Below are 22,182 nucleotides of genomic sequence, written 5' to 3' on the forward strand. Positions count from 1 at the left end.
TGGACTGGTTTACATATTTGTATGTTAATACTTGCACTACTATACACTGGTTTTTAGTATATAGTATTGGGTATAGGTTAAGCACTTTCTTCATATTACGCCTCCCTTTCTCCTATTTTGTTTTTAGTGTATATATTCACATAGGATATGCAGCTCTTTTTAATTTATGATTCACAATATGCCATAGAGTAATTTTCTTTTTTTTGTTGACCAGGTAAACATTACTGACCCCTAAAGAACACCCCACTATTAGCAACACCATTGCGGTTATTCATCAAAATTCACCCAATAAGGAGCTATCCCCCTACCCTAATAATGCCAGTGCTGCTTAAGTCTGAATCCATAATCATTTACTTACTCATTAATGTGCATACTGCTATTTACTGAAACACATGGCAATATGTTGGGTTCATTTACCACTAACTGGTCTGATAAAAAGTTAAACACTCTGCTGACGAGGTTATCTACTTTCTGTTAGTTCCAAGAGCAGAGGAGATGCGTCAGGTCTACTAAGACATGCATCATCTTCTACACCTTTTTGGAGATCTGCAGTGTATTGAGGGTTTAGTACTCTCCCTGACTATACATCATTGTGTGTATTGTTCCTGTCTTTAGCATGCTACTTTTCAGAAGGTCAGTACTCTTGTGTCCCTACTGAATTTCATTCCATGGATGGCCAGCTTTAGTTCCTCAGCATGGAGATGATAGGAGGTGTCCCTGGCCAGTTTGGTTGAAGCTGGCAACAAGTCAGGGCTACCAACACTCAAACTGCATTTAATGCATTTTTGTGTTTATTGGAAAAGAAAAAAATAAGATAAACAATTAAAAAGTGATATAAAATAGCAGTTTCAAGAATGTATACGCTTTAAAACATACTTTAAAACAAAGTTAGCACAAATAGCATTGTACTTTTTCTTCATTGCCATCCCTAGGTATAAATACTTTCATTCCTCTGAAGTGTTGCATATGTAGAAGGGCAATGCTGTTGATAGAGATGTTCCACCAAAGTGTTGCTCCCTGGTAGCATAGCTTTATGGTTATGATTCATAAAATTCCAAAGGTGCAAAGCATAGGATTCATTGAAAGTTGGCAACTTGGTCCAGACCTCATAGAACTTTCCCCAAGACGGGTAATTAATGGGATAAAATCTTTGAGGATTTAAAAAGGAAATGTTGCCACACATGATATCCTCTGTATTGTTGAAACATGGTAAATCACATACCGTTTTCAAAACACGAGTAAAGAGATGAGGCCCTTGATTTCCCCATGAATTGCCATTATAATTCTTAACAAAATTTTCCATGCACGTCCAGGTAAAGTTATGCTGGGGAGGAAATCCAAAAACACCATTGCTGGAATACTGATGTGATTCACCTGCTAGAAAGTCCATATGGGGTATAGGCCGCATTGAAATGATGTCTGTGTCCATATAAATGCCTCCATATTTCCAGATCAGTGCTAGTCTGCATCCATCTGAGCTTACATGGATCCAATATTTTTCCAAAGTACTATTAATCTAGACAGAACAGGTGAAAAGAAATGTGAGGATTCAGTCATTATGCTCATTTACAGGCCCTCATTTACACAGATCATGGTATGGGTAGTAGTCACATTTCACATTCAACTGGACTTGTTCTGTTATGATGAAGATGTTTCACTGCTCATCCAAGCAACTTCCTCAGTTCGAAGTTCTAAGATCTATAGTCCAAAGTTCTATATGGAACCCAGGAATCTGCTTGGACAAGTGGCGAAACATCTTCATCATAACAGAACAAGTCTAGTTGAATATATCTAACTACATATAGCAAATCTCAGTTACTGAAACAAGGACATGTCCAGATTTCCATAGTTACACAGTTAGCAAGATTCACGAAAGACACAGGTCTGTCCAGTTCAACCTATATGTGTGTGTGTGTGTGTGTGTGTGTGTATTTGACCATGAATTTCCACATCCCTGTATATTGTGTTCACTGAGCAATAGTTTTTTTTATTATTTATACTCTCTGCTGCTACCACATACTGTGGAAGGGAGTTTCATATCTTTACTATTCTAACAAAAAATAACCATTTTTATGACCAAACCACTTCTTTATCAATTTCATTGTGTGGTAGCGTGTCTTCTTCAGAGACCTTAGATTACACAAATTTCTCCCAATACTACAGCCACCATTGAAAGATTTGTATATTCCAATCATATCCCTCATAAGAGCCTTTGTCACATGTACTTGTTCCATGCTCCAGCACTTGGTCTTGCCTCTGTGTGCAGCTGTCAGCTTCCAGCCAGTCACACTGGGGGCTCTGTCTTACATGCCTAGCCTGTGGATTGCTCAGCGCTCGAGCAACAAATCCACATGTTAGCATTCATATCCCCTGTGTATTTTCTAGAGTTTTCCAGTGGCTTCAATTGTGGTCTCCATGACCTCTTGTGTTCCCAGTGTCTACCAGAACATGAATGTATCTGTAATCTGAGCACTCCCCAGTGTCTTTGGTAATTCTAGCCTCCATCCAGCCTTGTGCACTCCAGCCTGTGTCCCTGCCCCTGATCCTGTGATCCTGGTGATCCCAGGCCTGTGTTCTGCACCTGTGACCCCATGCACTTGTGCCAGCATCCAGTTAACACTCACCACCATGTCTTCCTCTATACTCACTTACCTGCTTCTCTGCACCAGTATGTTTCCCTGTGAGTCCCAACCAGCCTCTTGTTATCGGCACCTGTGCACTCCCAGCCTGTGTTTCACATCTGTCTCTCTCTGTAATTCCATGCACTCTAGCTGTCACTCCTGTGTTACCTGCTACCTAGTGCATCCTTTGCGCCAGCACTGCAAGGTTGTTTTCACCTGCTGTCAGTTGCAGTCTGCTCGGGTGAGCCAAAGGACTACAACCTGGGTATCACCTGTAGCTTAACATCACCAATTCTAGGAACTCTAGTGAAGACCAGGTGGTTCCTTTTCAGGGCTCTCGCCGTCACTAAGTAAGCAGGCAGACCAAGAGCTTTGTATGTACTCTGTGGCTTTTGCCACCAGCCACCAGCTTTCGCAGCTAGTTCTGGTCAGCCACTCTGCCCCTAATTGGAGCGGATTCCCAGTTCATGACAGCCTCTTCTCCAGGTTGAATAAGTTTAATGACTGTAGTCGTTCCTCATAACCGAGGCCCTCCAGCCCCCTTTTTATTTTTGTTGCCCTTCTCCGAATTCTCTTCAGTTCAAGCACATCCTACCTATGGATTGGTGACCAAAATTGAGCTGCTTACACAAGATAAGGCTGAACCAGCATTTTGTAAATTGGTAAATAATTTTTAGCAGTCTGCTAGCCTTGGTTGCTGCAGCTTCCCTGAGGAAGTCACGTGGGTATCGTGACGCAAAACGTAGGTACGTGGTGACGTAGTTCCGGCGTGGACGCCATCTTGGCACACCTGAAACCCATGCAGGAGTACACCCATAGCATGTGGTTTGAATGCTTATATTTATCTCTTACCAAGTGAGTGGGCAATTGGCGTTTCTTTGCTTTTTTACATCTAATAAATGGTATGACACTATGGAGGATCTTTCTCTTTTGTCATCATTATGATCCATATGTGAGTTGGCTATATTACGGTAACTATATCTGGAGGGGAGCCTGTGATGTATAAGTGCCACCATTGATGGGGATTTTCTATGGATACCATCCACTGAGGAGATTTTGATCGTGAAGGATCCTGGTGTGATCCAATAGACCCGTTGGCCCATTGGGTAGCGGTAAGGAGGTGAGGGGGCAATCCAGCCATTTAAGGATTTATTATCATTGGCTTGAAAGCACATTCACCGCATCACCTGCATGGTTTTGAATCATTGGATCACTTTGCTGGTTTCCACTTTTTTGGACTTTTTATAAATATTTATCTCTGTATATTTCACTATACAATATTTTTATTCATATTAGATTGTTTAGTTCTTTATGTGCTTTATGATAGGGTAGAGTTTTTTACATCTGTATTTAATTGTGGTTTTTGTGTTGTTTGAGCACATATCACTTAATTTAGGAGGTATATCCCCTTTTTCAGGGATTCACAGTATGTGGCACTAGGTTTTTATTTTATTTGATTCATTTTAAGCCATAAATCCCAATTAGGGATTTGGGTTTTTTTGTCTGTTGTTTGTGTTTTCTTGTTGTTTTTACTATATTGGGTCAATTTGGGACCATTTTGTTTTTCACGTTTGCTGTGTCACGTGTAGGTGTGTCACATTTAGATCCCTAGAGGGTCAGATCACTTTGGATTTATCACAATGTATATTTATGAAATTACAATATGATTATGGTTTATATATTTTTTGTTTTTACATTATGCAACAGTGCTCCACCAATATATTTATTTATTTAGCTTTGCATTGCATGCTCTGGTTGAGTATGTGGTGCATATGGACCCATCCAGGATCCATTCTCACTTCCCACTTTCCCCTTTAATGGGTGTCTTGCATTCAAAAGATGTATTTTTAGCTCTCAAGTGTATTACTTTACATTTTTCAACATTAAGCCTCAGTTGCCATATAGCTGTCCAACCCTCTATTTTATCAAGGTCTTCTTGTAAACATAGATAGATTAAACTAGTTATTTCAATCACTATATTGTCTATAGACAAGCTAAACAGAATTGATCCCAGGACAGAGCCCTGGCATGCCACTTACAACTTCAAATCATTCAGAAAATAGCAATTAAAACAAAAAAAACTGTGCTTAATGTAAAAAAAGGATAAATAAATATATGTACAGCTGCACTCAAATATAAATGTATGATAAATCCAGAAATAAAAATTGCTGTGCTGTCTATATAATGAAATCAATGCGTATATAAAATATGACTAATCACCCAATTGTGGAAAAAAAATAAGGTCCACAAAAATTTATACATAATGAAGTGACATTTGAAATCCCCTTGTGAATTCCACCACCTCTTCCAAAAATCATCCTCTTACCAAAAAGAAAGAACCCAAAATTGTAGGAAATCTTAAAATGCTCTTAGATGCCTGGGGACCTTTGCAGCAATCCTGCATAGAGATTAAGAACCACAGGGTACACCAGTAGGGATCAGCTATAAGCAGCACTGCCTCTCAGCATCTATCAGGATTTCAGTGAGAAAAAAAGTGACAAAAGCTTCATAGTTTAAAATCGCCTGATTCTTTTATTAATTTGAGAACAACATTCTCAAGGGGCCAGCTGATGTCTCCTACGACAAAACACGTTGGGGCAGAGCCTGTGTTGACATCATCATGCCGTCGGAAGCAACAGTGGCTGAGTTGTTTTCTGTCTCTTATATATTTGTAAATGTGAGTACCTTACTCTGAAATGAGAAGGTAGTTTTTTGAGTTAGGAATACATACTTGTATAGTTTAGTGTCACAAGTTTATTGTTAGAGCCTAAAGTGGTATTAAACACAAAAGTAAACATTTATTATATTGCAGCTTACCAATTGTTAGATGTGGTGGCTCGTGGTAGTTTGCGTTGATGAAAATATTTTCGTCATAGTTTTTGTTGACGGCATGTTTTCAGTGAATTGTTTTCAATCGACAAAAACTATGAAAATCAATTCCAGGTTTCGTCAACGAATGAACACGGAACAAAAATGTAAGGGAGGGACATTTACCACGTGAATTTCCGCTATAAACTGCTTTTTCTGTGAACAGTAAGCTGATTTTGGTTCTAGAAATTATTATTACCCTTGAGTATATTTGTGTGCTATGCTGTGCCTGTACTTATAGCTGTAGACATTTTTTGTTGTGTTTAGTTACTTGAACTGTTAAAGTTCATGTAATATGTATCAAGGCATTACAGGCAATTGAGATTACATTTTTTTTATTGTTGTAAAATTTTATTAAGGACCAAAAGCCCATTTTTCAGAACAAGGTTACAACACGTTGCAGTGAAAGAAATCCACAATCAATATAAAAGAGAACAGAAACAAAAGAAATGTGAACATAATTAGACAGCATGGTAAACTGTACATTACAAAAACACAAGACAACCTAAACCTGCACATTGTTGGGTTACAATAATTGTCAGAGGCTTGAAAAGTAAAGAGGTATCTGAGCTATATAAGGGGTGGGGGAGAGGGGGTGAGGAGGAAATTCTACCAAAGAGAGAGAGAGTGATCTCATGGTTCCCAAACAGATCAAAAATGACCTGAGTAGTCACCCACTCGAACTGTAATATATTCCATTTCTCTGATTTCAGAGATCACTCTTAAAAGATGATTTAATGTGGGGATATCGACTGATTTCCAGAATCGTGGTATCACCCATCAGATTATGTATTCCCAACCTCTTAGATTGCTTAGAAATACCCCTAAAGGGTAGCCCCAAAAGATAGTGTAGCGGGTCTAGGGGAAGAGTAACATTGAGTACCTGCTCCAAGACCATTTTAACCGTAGTCCAATAACCCACAATCTGTGGACAGAACCAAAAGATGTGTGTGTTAAGGTGCCTACTCCTCCCATGCACCTCCTGCATTTGTCAGACAGATTTGGGTTGATTGCGTGAAGCACTACAGGGGTCTTGTACCAATGCATCAATATTTATATAAATTTTCTTTATACACAACACAATGAGAGGTTTTAGTAACAGAGTCTCAAATCATCTGCCAACATTTCAGAGAGATTGAGCATTGAAGTTTGTCTTCCCATCTCCTCATGTAACGGGTGGGGGTTATCGATAAGAGGACCGCTATTGAGGAGTAGCTTATGTAAAGAGGTGATAAGATGTTGTTGGGAGGGGCCTTTAGCAACTATCCTCTAAAAATCTGTAGGGCGGGCTAGAGTCACAGATGAATTCAGGATATGGAAATAATGATGGAACTGCAAATAGGTATATCTGGCTGATGCAGGTAATGTGGATTTCCAGCCCTAAGCTCCTCAAATGACGGAATCTTGCATGTAACAGGATTGATCAGATGACGGAGTTGAAATATCCCGCTAACTGCACAAGAGGTCATCTGTGGGTAAGATAGACTATCTGGGAGCTCCAGATTGTACAAAACATTCAACAATGGAAAGCATATGGATAACAACTGCTGGGATTTCACACAGGCTGACCATATTTTGAGGGTGAGTTTCATAGATTCAAGCATAGGCGGGAAGGGGATAGGGGCAGTGCTCAATGAAAAGGGCGTAGCAATGAACATGTGTGAATTGGATAAATATATCCTAATTCAATCTCCGTCCATCTGTTCTGGGGTTTTTGGGTGAACCATGACAGCGTTTGTCTCAAGTGAGTGGCTAAATAGTATTTGGTAATATCCGGTCCGGAGCCCCTCCATTGTTTTTAGGAGTCAGAAGAACCATTCTTGCTATACGAGGCTTTCTGCAATGCCAAATAAATCTAAGAAACGCTTGCTGTAAAGTTTGCAGTTGAGCTTGCAGTATTGCCACTGGGAGAGTTTCAAAAAGGTAAAGTAACTTTGGCAAGATAGACATTTTTAACACATTTACCCTACCCAAGAAAAATATCTTATAGGCATCCAACTGATTTAGGGGAGTGTAGATTTCCCGAAACAGTGGGGGATAGTTGGCCTCAAACAAATGAGCATAAGTTGGAGTTATATGAGTGCCAAGATATTTAATAGATGACATACACCAATGGTATGAGTAATGTTTTTGAAGCAGTAGAAGGTCTTGGGGTGGGATATTAAGGGGCATAGCTTCTGTCTTTGAAGTGTTTATTTTATAGCCAGATAGATCACTAAAAGCTTGTAAAAGTTTATGCAAAGTAGGCAAGGACAAGTGTGGTTTAGCAATAGTGAATAGAACATCATCTGCAAAAAGTGAGAGTTTGTATTCCTTTCCCCTCACAGTCACTCCTGTTATGTCAGGGTGCGCTCTAATCGTTCAAGACACAACACAAATAAGAGTGGGGACAGAGGGCATCCCTGTCTAGTGAATACAGTGCCGTAATTGCTTTAAAAAAAGGTCCTTGTATTCCCACGTCACAGTAGTTAAAACATACAGGGCCATCCCAACCGGTCAAATGCCTTCTGAGCATCTAAACTTAGCAGTAGAGCCAGTGTTCGTGAGCCATTCAGTATATCAACTAAATTGATTGTACGCCTAGTGATGTCTCCTGCCTGTCTTGCCAAGATAAATCCTACCTGATTATTGTGCATGATTTTGGGAAGCAGAGGAGCTAAGTGATTAGCTAAGAGTTCCATAAAAATGTTATAATCCGTGTTTAGTAATGCTATGGGCCTGTAATTAGCTCGGTTCGTAAGATTTTTGCCTGGTTTGGGAATGACTGTGACATGAAAATGTTGGAATTACGAATGAGATTCCGCCCCACTGAGCAGAGAGGAGTAAAATTCCAATAGGGCAGGTCCTATATCCGCGAGAAATTGCTTGTAGTATGTGTAAGAAAACCTGTCTGGGCCTGGCGCTTTGTGCAACAGTAGTTCCTTAACAACTGCACATAGCTCCTCCATAGTAATGGGTGCATTTAGGATTAATCTATCTTCCCTTTTAAGTTTAGGGAAATGAAATGCTGAAAAAATTGAAAGAATCTCCATGGAAAGTGGGATGTACGTCAGGCGATAAGCATTTATAAAGCTTATGACAGAAGTCTTCGAACACTTGGGCTATCTGTTGGGGGCTATACATGGGGGTGCTATCCCTTTGAAACAAAAAATCAGAAGCGTGAGTAGTCGAATCTGTTTTCAATTTATTAACCAGCATCCTATGAGGTTTATTAGCGTATTGGTAAAACGTTTCTTCGCTATAGAACTGTCCTCAAGTGACTTACGTTGATCTTTAAGTTGTACCACTAAGCAAAGTTTAGGTAAAGAGGGTGAATCGATTAGTTTTTTTTCCACTTGAGATAATTGGTTCATAAGGTCAGTTTTCTGATGAAGCAGGGATTTCTTAAGACTTGAGCTTTCCATTATAAAACGACCCCTAATAAACTCTTTATGGGCTTCCCACAAAGTTGAAGATGCTAACACAGATCCAGTATTGCAATGCTTTTGAAATAGAAGTGTTGACTCCTGCTTGACATAGAAGTGTGTCATTCAAGCACCAATGGCATGTGCGTGAATTTTATTCGATCTACCAACAGATCTAGAGCCAAAAAAGAGTGATCGGACCAGGAGCTGGGGACAATATCAGAGCCTACTGTCCGTTTAAGTAGGGGGGCTGAAAGCAAAAAGTAATCTAGTCTGGTGTAGATGTGGTGCACAGGGGAAAAGAATGAATACTGTTTAGCATTCGAGTGTTGTATTCTCCAAATATCAAACAGCTTATGTCCTCTGATCCATTGATGAAAAGAGGTGGACTGTTTCAAAACATGTTTTGAGGGCAGTTGGCCCCGAAGAGATCTCCTATCTCGGGCAGCTGATATAGATAAATCAAAGTCTCCTCCAATAATTGTGAAAGGGTGTGAAGATGTCAAACGTGGGGAAATAGTATCTCTAAAGAATACCAATGAATTAGTATTAGGAACGTAAACATTAATAAGTGAAATATAGACATCACCATATTGACACTGAAGTAGTATAAATCTGCCCTGGGTGTCTAGTACAGAGGACAACACCCGGACAGGGCAACCTTTCCTGATAAGAATAGCAACACCTGCTTTACCTGTGCCATCCATGGCGGAGTATGCTACAGGAAAATACTTGAGGGCCTTAAACACTTAAAATTACATGAGTAAAGTCATAAAGACATGTTGGCGTATTCTGAATATGGGGCAGTTGTATGCAGGGCAGTATGACAAATAAACCATGCTGTTCCAACAAAGAATAACGCAAAAAACATTGACTAAGAAAGACGCATCCAGTGCCTCGCAAAATTACTAGCAGACACAAAGTAAACAAATCTAAGAAAAGAGCAAAATTGCAGACATAGTAAGATACCAAAACATGGAGGAGCCCTGAGCAGCCAAGGCCGCCCAGGCATCTACAGCAATGGTTGTAGATGTTTGGGGACGCCATGGGAAGGGTGAAAACTAAACAGTAACTTAACTCCTCTTTTCCAAATTAAACAGCAAATAACAGCACAACATCTGAGAAGATCCTGATAGGGTATCGGAGGTATCCTAAAGTGGATATCAAAATTGACGGGCAAAGCATGTCTGTAGACCAGTGATGGCGAACCCGTGGCACGCGTGCCACAGCCGGCACGCCGAGCCTTATCTGTGGGCACGCCAGGAGAATCCAGCGGCGCGCTGTCTTCCCGGCTGTAGTGTGTGTGACAGCCGGGTCCCAAGTGCGCATGCACAAGAAGCAGTGCTCTTTGTGAATGGTAAGGCGGTACCTGGGACACATGACAGATCCCAGAAGCCGCCGGACCAATCACAAAGCGCAGCGCTTCTCGCGCATGCGCACTGGGCATCCGGCTGTCCGACGAGCGCCCACACTACAGAAGCCGGGAAGACAGCGCGCGGCTGGATAAAGGAACAGGTAAGATAAAAAAAAAACTCTGCGGAAGTAAGAGCGGGTACCTGTCAAATTCAGGTACCCGCTCCCCCTCCCTCCCCAAAGGTCAGCAGTCATCTCTGTACTGTCCGCAGTCTCTGGTCATCCCTGTGCTGTCCGCAGTCTCTGGTCATCCCTGTGCTGGCCGCAGTCTCTGGTCATCCCTGTGCTGTCCGCAGTCTCTGGTCATCCCTGTACTGTGTCCGCAGTCTCTGGTCATCCCTGTACTGTGTCCGCAGTCTCTGGTCATCTCCTGTACTGTGTCCGCAGTCTCTGGTCATCCCTGTACTGTGTCCGCAGTCTCTGGTCATCTCCTGTACTATGTCCGCAGTCTCTGGTCATCTCCTGTACTGTGTCTGCAGTCTCTGGTCATCTCCTGTACTGTGTCTGCAGTCTCTGGTCATCCCTGTACTGTGTCCGCAGTCTCTGGTCATCCCTGTACTATGTCCGCAGTCTCTGGTCATCCCTGTACTGTGTCCGCAGTCTCTGGTCATCCCTGTACTGTCCGCAGTCTCTGGTCATCCCTGTACTGTCCGCAGTCACTGGTCATCCCTGTACTGTGTCCGCAGTCTCTGGTCATCCCTGTACTGTGTCTGCAGTCTCTGGTCATCTCCTGTACTGTGTCTGCAGTCTCTGGTCATCCCTGTACTGTGTCCGCAGTCTCTGGTCATCCCTGTACTGTCCGCAGTCTCTGGTCATCCCTGTACTGTGTCCGCAGTCTCTGGTCATCCCTGTACTGTCCGCAGTCTCTGGTCATCCCTGTACTGTCCGCAGTCACTGGTCATCCCTGTACTGTGTCCGCAGTCTCTGGTCATCCCTGTACTGTCCGCAGTCTCTGGTCATCTCCTGTACTTTCCGCAGTCTCTGGTCATCCCTGTACTGTCCGCAGTCACTGGTCATCCCTGTACTGTGTCCGCAGTCTCTGGTCATCTCCTGTACTGTGTCCGCAGTCTCTGGTCATCCCTGTACTGTCCGCAGTCTCTGGTCATCCCTGTACTGTGTCCGCAGTCTCTGGTCATCCCTGTACTGTCCGCAGTCTCTGGTCATCTCCTGTACTGTGTCCGCAGTCTCTGGTCATCTCCTGTACTGTGTCCGCAGTCTCTGGTCATCCCTGTACTGTGTCCGCAGTCTCTGGTCATCCCTGTACTGTCCGCAGTCTCTGGTCATTTCCTGTACTGTCCGCAGTCTCTGGTCATCTCCTGTACTGTCCGCAGTCTCTGGTCATCCCTGTGCTGTCCGCAGTCTCTGGTCATCCCTGTGCTGTCCGCAGTCTCTGGTCATCCCTGTACTGTGTCCGCAGTCTCTGGTCATCCCTGTACTGTGTCCGCAATCTCTGGTCATCTCCTGTACTGTGTCCGCAGTCTCTGGTCATCTCCTGTACTGTGTCCGCAGTCTCTGGTCATCCCTGTACTGTGTCCGCAGTCTCTGGTCATCTCCTGTACTATGTCCGCAGTCTCTGGTCATCTCCTGTACTGTGTCTGCAGTCTCTGGTCATCTCCTGTACTGTGTCTGCAGTCTCTGGTCATCCCTGTACTGTGTCCGCAGTCTCTGGTCATCCCTGTACTGTCCGCAGTCTCTGGTCATCCCTGTACTGTGTCTGCAGTCTCTGGTCATCCCTGTACTGTCCGCAGTCTCTGGTCATCCCTGTACTGTCCGCAGTCACTGGTCATCCCTGTACTGTGTCCGCAGTCTCTGGTCATCCCTGTACTGTGTCTGCAGTCTCTGGTCATCTCCTGTACTGTGTCTGCAGTCTCTGGTCATCCCTGTACTGTGTCCGCAGTCTCTGGTCATCCCTGTACTGTCCGCAGTCTCTGGTCATCCCTGTACTGTGTCCGCAGTCTCTGGTCATCCCTGTACTGTCCGCAGTCTCTGGTCATCCCTGTACTGTCCGCAGTCACTGGTCATCCCTGTACTGTGTCCGCAGTCTCTGGTCATCCCTGTACTGTCCGCAGTCTCTGGTCATCTCCTGTACTTTCCGCAGTCTCTGGTCATCCCTGTACTGTCCGCAGTCACTGGTCATCCCTGTACTGTGTCCGCAGTCTCTGGTCATCTCCTGTACTGTGTCCGCAGTCTCTGGTCATCCCTGTACTGTCCGCAGTCTCTGGTCATCCCTGTACTGTGTCCGCAGTCTCTGGTCATCTCCTGTACTGTGTCCGCAATCTCTGGTCATCCCTGTACTGTGTCCGCAGTCTCTGGTCATCCCTGTACTGTCCGCAGTCTCTGGTCATCTCCTGTACTGTCCGCAGTCTCTGGTCATCTCCTGTACTGTTCGCAGTCTCTGGTCATCTCCTGTACTGTGTCCGCAGTCTCTGGTCATCTCCTGTACTGTGTCCGCAGTCTCTGGTCATCTCCTGTACTGTGTCCGCAGTCTCTGGTCATCTCCTGTACTGTGTCTGCAGTCTCTGGTCATCCCTGTACTGTGTCTGCAGTCTCTGGTCATCTCCTGTACTGTGTCCGCAGTCTCTGGTCATCCCTGTACTGTGTCCGCAGTCTCTGGTCATCCCTGTACTGTCCACAGTCTCTGGTCATCCCTGTACTGTGTCTGCAGTCTCTGGTCATCCCTGTACTGTGTCCGCAGTCTCTGGTCATCCCTGTACTGTCCGCAGTCTCTGGTCATCCCTGTACTGTCCGCAGTCTCTGGTCATCTCCTGTACTGTGTCCGCAGTCTCTGGTCATCCCTGTACTGTGTCCGCAGTCTCTGGTCATCCCTGTACTGTGTCCGCAGTCTCTGGTCATCCCTGTACTGTGTCCGCAGTCTCTGGTCATCCCTGTACTGTCCGCAGTCTCTGGTCATCCCTGTACTGTCCGCAGTCTCTGGTCATCCCTGTACTGTGTCCGCAGTCTCTGGTCATCCCTGTACTGTGTCCGCAGTCTCTGGTCATCCCTGTACTGTTAATTAGTTTGCACTACTGTACGAGTTGTTTTTTCTAAACCAAAAGCTCGATATTCAGGTTTCATTGCAGTGTTGGCACTTTGAAAGAAATAAGTTGGTTTTGGGTTGCAGTTTGGGCACTCGGGCTCAAAAAGGTTCGCCATCACTGCTGTAGACATTGAGTCTTAAGTATCAACAGCTGCACTTTGCATGATGTCATCAGGTAACAGAAGAAAACCGGGAAGCAGGCGGAATCGGGAGGCGCGTCTTATTTCTGGATCTTGCCTTGGTCCACAACTTGTTAGGAGTGTTGACCGCTCTTGGCTTGGGTAGAGGTAGTGCTAAGGCTTCATCCGGGAGAGGGGATAAGCATAGGTTACGCAGAAACGCCTCTCCTTCTTGAAGAACTCTGATTGTGTGTTGAGTGCCATCTTTGGTTACAGTTCACCTGAATGGGAAGCCCCATCTGTATACAATGCGATGCTTCTGAAGGTGGAGAGTAAGCGGACAAAGTGTACGTCTCAGTGTGATAGGAGACAAATAACTATAGACTTGAATTTTTTTCCCCTTTAAAGCCAACCGAGGCAGTGTTGTGCTTACAATTCAGCAGAGATTCCTTACAATCATAGTAGTGAAACCGGGCAATGATGTCTCTTGGCCTTGTGTCCAATGGAAGTTTTTGGGCAAGAGACCGGTGGGCCCTATCCATTTGCCAATCTATGTCTGGAATCTCCGGGGCCAATGCGTGAACAGACTCTGCAGATAATCTTGCAGATTCGCATCTCCTCTTGATTCAGGAACACCTCGTATACAGAGATTTTGTCTCTGCTCCCTATTCTTCAGATCTTTCTGCAGGGATTGTAGGTGGGACATCTGTTGTTTCAAAGTATGATTGTCTTCCTCCAGTACATGTACATACTGCACCAAATCATCAAATTTGGTTTCTAGGTGGTCTGTACATTCTTCCACCAATGCTATCTCCCCTCTGAGTTCCTGTGCTATTTTCCCCACTGCCTCAGAATTATGGGATAAACTCTGCAGAAGACTTTAACTTATCATCCAGAATGTCTGCTGTGAGATGGGGGAGATAGAGCAGTGGGATGACTTACCTCTGCCTCACGACCTGTCGGATTATCCGCTTCTGCTGCTGGGATTGTGTGATCACTCGGGGCCGGGGATGCGGCTCGTGACACATATTTATCCATATGTGTAGGTCGCAAATGCTTGGTGGGAGATGGAAGGTATTTCTGATGCCCGATTTTGCCCATGGGGATCTGCAAGTGGTACTGAGTCCGATACCTGTTCTCTGCTTTAAGTAGCTGATGTTATCTCCGAAGGAGCTGTAAGAGAGAGCGGTGAAGCTGAGCAAGGTCAATGTGTGACCACCATCTTCAGCCTCCGCGCATGCGCCCTTCACATTTTTTTATATATATATTTTAAAATGATTCTTCTGAAAAGTCAAAAAAGCAATATTCTTGTAACCAAACTTGGTTCTATTTATAAAGACATTATATATTACAATGGCTAAATCTGTGACTATGAGACTATGATTAAAACTAAATTGAAATTTGACGTCAAAATTAACACTGGTGGTGGCTGCATTAGTTTTTGTTTTTAGGCTTGCTTCCTTTCTTTTAGTTTCACCTGGTGATTCAGCCAGAAAGTATTTAGTTTCTCAAAAGAACAAAAGATGAGACAAACCATTTCGCTCTGACCGGGGTGCTTACAATGATCCGCTTTTATTATTAAAAGCTGAACTCTGAGATTTAGCTTATATTGCAAATGCATGTCCCTCTCCCTAATCTCTGTTACATTGCTGACAACTTTTGTTCAAATTTTAAAATTTCAGCCCCCGTGACGTCATGAAATCCTTGGAAAAGAATGGTCCTTCCTGGCATAGGAGGGAGGACTTTATCTCTTGTTGCACATCATATCCATGTGGGGAAAGTTTCCCATTATGCAAAGGGAAATGCAAGAAGTCACACACAGAATGTGCAATGAACTTAAAGTGTTAGTAAACCCAGGACCCTGCATTCACCCTATCTGGTCTCCCACAGTACACACAACATAGAAGTGCAATTATTTTAGTAACTATAAACTGTTAAATACCTTTTCTCATCAGCAGTTAGAGCAGTCTTGGGACTTCTATCAGTGTCCAGCTGAGCACTAGCTAAAGCTTGTAGAAGGAGTTTTCTTTCTGCTCTAGGAGCATAGAAATCCCCTGACCTCTCTCCGGACAGTGCTGATTGGCCCTGTGCTGATCACATGCACCCTCCCAAGGGAAAAAAAAACCTCTCTAGCAATATACACCAAATTGAGAATGTGCATGCCTATGGTTCAGTCTGGAGTGGTGGTTAGTTTAAAAAGGGGAGGAACAGGGAAGACAGGATCAAACAGCCTTTTTACACAATGCAGAAGATTAACCCCTTAGGTTTCACAGTGAGTATAACAAGCATGCTTTACTGCATATACATATTGACTTTACTGTTGTGGGTTTAGTAACACTTTAAAGGAGGAGTGGAGGACGGAGATGGTTCCGAGGGCTCTATCTTGGATATGTCAACATAGCCAGTCACAGTCACATACACATTGTGGGAGGCTCAGACAATGAGTCTAAGACTTCTCAATCTGCCCACTACAGTGAGCAAGGACATAGTCCCTGCTTGCTGTAAAGAACTACAGTGGGTCAGAGGAAAGACCGGTGGCTGCGGGGATACACAGCATAGTGACTGTCGATCTTACAATGTGAATGTAATAGAGAATGAAGCTCTAATTCAAATAATGCACAATGGATTTCTTCAAGAGGACACTGTGAGGATAGCAACAAGCAGCATATTGTATTAGTCTAGGTTCACACCTAAACATTTGTAAGAAGGAAATGGGTCTGGGACAAAGGAGGTTACTTAAAGACCCCCAAGAACAGAGTACTTGCTGTAAGTCTGAATGGGCTAATACAACAATAGTGCACACTTTTTTACAGATACATTATCCTTTCCCTAGTGTGTTTCCTAATTATGTATGTGTATTTTGTTGTTATTTTACTTTAACTTCAACAAAGCCATCCCAGTCATCCTTACCAATCACTATAATGTCATGCAGAAGTTAAAGCGGAACCAACCCCACTGATTCACTGGTTTCAAAAAACAGTTACATTCCTGGCATGCTGGGAATGCTAACTGTCACATTTGCTTAAAAATACAAAAAATAGTGCAACGCTAACAACCTATACTAAAATACAAATGAGATAAATGGAAATATCACATATAGAATGCACAATAAATATTCAGTGTTAGGTGCTCATAAAATGAATACTATGTGCAGCAGTCCATAAATGCCAATGATGGTGAAAAATCACAGCAAAACTCCGTGAGGTGATCACAGTGCCACTCAGTGTGCGGTCAATCCACAGATGGCCAAGATGGCCCCTCACCTCCTTGATGCGACCCACTGGGCCAAATAGCTATGTAGGTGACCTTATGCACCCAATAAGTTATCATCAAAGGATGGAACGTATGGATAGATCCCTCCAATATCTTCTCCTATCTCCTAGGTAATGTAAAATGACAAAGATCAGCTTTTTCCCATATCATGGGTGTGTTTCCATGTTTCTCATGCTAAGAAATGCATGCAGCTCCACTTGCTCCACAATCCCTCCAGAAATGGCGCCGATGCCGAAAATGACGTCACTGTGCCACTGGAAATGATGTCAGTGCGTACCTTAACGCGTTTACGTCACGATCCACGTGACTTCCTCAGAGTGAAGAGTGTCACAGTTGCTTGTGTTCTCAATCAAACTGTCAAACCATCAAATTGCTGGTGTCATAACTGATCACATGTGCAGCCTCATGGCAGTTAAAGATCAAACAGAAGCTAAGATGGCAGCTTTTAAGGTCTCCTTCAGATGGGACGGACCGGCCAGCGGATTCTTTTGCTCAGCAGGGGATCTCTCTGCTGATCCCCACTGAGCAAGCAGATGACAGGTATGTGCCCGCTCCGCTGATGCAGAGCGGACACAGACACAGTCTGCTTTTTCCTATGGGATGGAAATGGACTACCAGTCCCTTTCCACCCAACTTTCATCTGATCCAATCCGCTGGCATACAAGATCGGATTGGATGCCAGCGGGTGTCAACCGGTCCATAGAGATTTATGGATGGTCCAATCTGGTCCGCCTGAAAAACAGACAGGTGGACCCGATCAGACCATCAGTGTGAAAAGATCCTTTAGCTGAAAAGGATAGAAGGGCTTAGTTCTGCTTTAACTGGAGTACATTCTTGGTAAAAATGCACCTCAATGAAGCAGCTGTTGAATGGGAGTCACCTAACTGAAAGTGTTAAAATGCTGACGCAAAATTGTTGGAGCACCATTGTATGATACTTATAGATGGTTCTGCAATCCCTCACCTTTGTTTGGTATAGATTGTTCTAATCTGACCAGAATTTTGAAATGACCTGTATTTTGGGCTACATTTTCTTTATGTCTAAAATATGTACCTTACTGTCCTCAAAAGAGTGTGCCTTGTCCTGTACGTAGGTAGACCAATCAATAACTAAGGGGTTGATTTACTAAAGGCAAATAGGCTGTTTGCTTTGCAAAGGAAGTTGCTCTGCAAGGGAAGTATCCCCATAGCTTTGCGAAAGTGGTGAAATTTTTCAGTGAATCAATCATAAGCAAGGAACATAAAAAAAAGCTTTTTTGATTGCACATGATAGAATGATGTAAGTCAGCAGAGCTTCATTTCATTCACTAAGTTCTAGGGGAAATTCCCTTGTAAAGTGAGAAGTCTATTTGCCTTTAGTAAACAAACTCCCAAACCTACAGGTGCTACATAAAAACTACACCAAACTATCCTAGATATAGTATAAACAATAAAAACATTTATTCAAACCGCCAACAAATTATTTATTTTTTACATGTACTTATTTAGCGCCGGCAATTTACGCAGCTTACAATATAATGTAATATCCCTAATTCACATTCATACATACACATACTAGGGCCAATTTGGGCAGGAGCCAATTAACCTACCAGCATGTCTTTGGTGTGTGGAAGGAAACCGGAGTACCCGGAGGAAACCCACACAGCCAGAACATGCAAACTCTAGGCAGATAGTGCTTGCCATTGTGCTAAGTATAAGCATTTCTAGCCAGCTTTTGAAACATGCATCCAATGCAACACCAATATTGTATATAAAAAAAAAATAAATGGCATATGAGGCAATTCAAAGCCTCCCTGTTAAGTGTGCTTTGTATAATTGTATGTATGTTAGTTAAGCTGGCCATACACTGTTCAAATTTCAGCTAGTTCCTTGGGCCAGTTGTCAAAATACAAAGGCCACAGTGGAAGATTTGTATACCATTCTGTAAAGTGTGGATAAAGGAAAAAAATCTATACGTGTATGGCCAGCTTTGGTTAAGAGGGGACTAAATCTGGCCAAGAATCCCCTGAAACAGAGGTCAAGCAGGATGGAACTAATACAACCATAGCTTATTCACCATTGTAATTTACCCTTATTTGACTTGGCTAGGTAATCACAATAATAAGGACCCTTCTTGGATAACAGATTTTCTCTTCCATTTTGTTGTGTCTACATGACAGGAAATAAAGGAAGTGTTAGATTAAATAAAAACCCAATTTAACTATTCTCTGCTATATCCAAAACTAAAAAGCAAGAACATTTTGATGTTAGATATACTTTAAAGGACAACTTTGGTGGAGTTGGAGTGAAAATTTTGTCTGGAAAAATATTTATCAGCAGCACACTGATGGGCCACGTGCCCACCCTCATCTAAATATGACGTCTGTAAGCCATAGAGCCCTTATTGGCAAAGTATGCTGTCCCTCCTTCTCCCAGTCTGTGGGCTGCTACATATCAGATTACAGGAAACTAATTGCAAATTTATATACTTTTATCAGTTCTTTGTCCAAATAAGTGATGGGCCAAACACCCCCCTGTTCAGTTCTCGGTCGAACATTCAAACCTAACGAAGGTTCGACCGCGAACTTTGAACAGGGACAATTCACTAAGCAGTATCTCACTGTATCTGAGTAAGCAGTAAGATACCGCACAGCTACTAAAATATCGTATGAGTTTTATTGTTAAGTCATGTGGTATTTTAGTAATGAAAACATTCTTTAATGTTTCAGCTGTCAGCTGCCATTAAAAAATTGCATGGGGTCCCCCCAAAATCCATACCAGGTCCTTATCTGAGCATGCAGCTTGGCAGTTCAGGAAAGGGGACGACGACGAGTGAGCTCTCCCCCCCCTTCTGAACCATACCAGGCCACATGCCCTCAACATGGGGGGCTCCCCCCCAAAGCACCTTGTCCCCATGTTTATGGGCTGATGGAGACAAGGGCCTCTTCCCCATAATTGTGGCCAATGGTTACGGGGGTCTGCAGGCTGGGGGCTTAAGGGAATCTGGAAGCTCCCTTTAACAAGCCCCTTAATCCCGCCCCCCACCCCATGTGAATGAGTATGGGGTACATGGTACCACTAATTCACAAAAAAAAGTGTGGTGTAAAAAAATTACAGAAGACAGTGTTTGATAAGTAATTTATTAAAAACAAAGATCAAAAAAGTAGATCTAATGTCAATCATGATGCCCACCACCACTGACCCCCCCCCCCAAAAAAAAAAAAGAAAATGCTCTGTTCTAGACACTGGCTCCAGCCATCTGACAGCTGCACCAGCCTGACAGTTCTTAAATACTGTGATGATTTCACAAGGGGGCCCCATTTTGACATCATCATGCACTGTGATTGGCCAAAGCATTGCATCTGACCTGTGGTCAGGTGCATTGCTTTGGCCAATCACAATGCACTGTCAGGGTGCAGTGCATTGTGGGGCGTGGTGGGCGAATGCCCTTACTGTTCGTGTGTTCGCCAACCACATGAATGGCCGATGTTTGAGTTGAACTTATATTTGACTTGAAGATCAAGCCTAACCTAGTCAAAATAAATGCAATTTTTAATTGATACATAAGTGAACTGTTCTTTTTCTACCTGCCTGAGATTCAGCTTTAAATGGGGTTGTGATTCTTGACTGGCACAACTGAGACTGAATCGAAGCTGTTCTGGAATACAATTGTAATGACAAAGAGCTCCCATTTTGTATTTTAGTCCTCGAAGTCTTCTAAATCTTACCTTCTCATACCAGTTGAAAAGAGGCGTATTGTTGAAAATATCTTCCATTATCAGAGGAAAGATGTGAATATTGTCCAGAGATAAAAGGGTTGGGTAATGACTGAGAACATTCTCCTGATCTTCTGCATTTGTATGGTTTAATCCCTTCATGAAAAGAACCACTGATCTGTCTGGGTAGACTTGAGCTGCTGACTCGATTGCACATAAGACCAAGGAAGGGAGTTGTATCCTTTCACTGGTCTCCAGAAATACGATGCTGTTTCCACCACTCAGGATCTCTTCTGCTGTGACTTTTGAATGTTTAGTTGTCCCCACAGTTGTGGCGCCATCTGACTGGTTTACAGATACAATTGTATTTGCAGTGTCATGTCCCATGCTTTCTATAAAGATGTAGGAAAAGTAGGGAAAGTTGCTGCCTTTGTATGTGACCTTATACAGAAATCCAGCAGCTGTCATACATAGCATTACTAAAAAAATCCTTAAGGTTTTTATCATTGTTGCTGTATGTTAACATCAATCTGCAAGAGGAAAAAATGTCAATGATAACATGAAAAACAATAATGATAAATAAATGAAAAATGTTGCTGTCTTTTTATAAATAAATATTTGTGCCATATATAAAGAATATATGATTATCCTGCATCTTCCAAATAATAATAATAATAGTTCTGGTGTCCAAAATTACAAATATTAAACTGGGGTGACTGCAAGCAAAAAAAGTGTTCCCACAATATAAATTATAATGTCCCAGTAAGTGTATTGCTGCATCTCCCTATACTGTATATATAATACACATCAATTTTAGCATACCATATCTTGTTATAATATATGTAATTACCAATTTATATGGTATGCTAAAATGTATGTGTATTTTTAGGATTAAGCAATACTAGGTTGTCAATTTTATTTTGCACATCATGGTATTCTTTTGATTTGAGAGTATATATATATATATATATACAGTCATGGCCGAAATTGTTGGCACCCTTGATATTTTTCCTGAAAATCAAGTATTTCACACAAAAAAGGTATTGCATTAACACATGTTTTGCTATACACATGTTTATTCCCTTTGTATGTATTGGAACAAATATAAAACAGAGGCAGAAAAGCAAATATGACATAATGTCACACAAAACCCCAAAAATGGGCTGGACAAAAGTATTGGCACCCTTAACTTAATATTTGGTTGCACACCCTTTGGAAAACATAACTGAAATCAGTCGCTTCCTATAACCATCAATAAGCTTCTGACACCTCTCACCCGGAATTTTGGACCACTCTTCCTTTGCAAACAGCTCCAGGTCTCTCTTATTGGAAGGACACCTTTTCCCAACAGCAATTTTAAGATCTCTCCACAGGTGTTCAATGGGATTTAGATCTGGGCTCATTGCTGGCCACTTCAGAACTCTCCAGCGCTTCTTTGCCATCCATTTCTGAGTGCTTTTTGACGTATGTTTGGGGTCATTGTCCTGCTGGAAGACCCAGGATCTTGGACGCAAACCCAGCTTTCTGACACTGGGCCCTACAGTGCGACCCAAAATCCTTTGGTAATCCTCAGATTTCATGATGCCTTGCACACAGTCAAGGCACCCAGTGCCAGAGGCAGCAAAACAACCCCAAAACATCATTGAACCTCCACCATATTTTACCGTAGGTACTGTGTTTTGTTCTTTGTAGGCCTCATTCCGTTTTCGGTAAACAGTAGAATGATGTGCTTTACCGAAAAGCTCTATCTTGG

General features: G+C 42.8%; 1 protein-coding gene across 1 annotated transcript; it reads right to left on the minus strand.

The window, feature by feature from the left end:
* Positions 1 to 897: 897 nt before the first annotated feature.
* LOC149467766 (alpha-1,4-N-acetylglucosaminyltransferase-like) lies at positions 898 to 20,919 on the minus strand. The gene is made up of 3 exons (XM_089671262.1): positions 20,442 to 20,919; positions 2,894 to 2,899; positions 898 to 1,516 (listed from the first exon to the last, which is right to left on the minus strand). The coding sequence occupies exons 1-3, from the start codon at positions 20,904 to 20,906 to the stop codon at positions 929 to 931; spliced, it is 1,059 nt and encodes a 352-aa protein (XP_089527388.1). The 5' UTR covers positions 20,907 to 20,919; the 3' UTR covers positions 898 to 928.
* Between the last annotated feature and the right edge of the window lie 1,263 nt (positions 20,920 to 22,182).

The sequence above is a fragment of the Staurois parvus genome, unplaced genomic scaffold (genome assembly GCF_062004578.1).
Source record: "Staurois parvus isolate SC_StPar_1 unplaced genomic scaffold, SC_StPar_1.0 ptg000102l, whole genome shotgun sequence".
Classification (NCBI taxonomy): Eukaryota; Metazoa; Chordata; class Amphibia; order Anura; family Ranidae; genus Staurois; species Staurois parvus.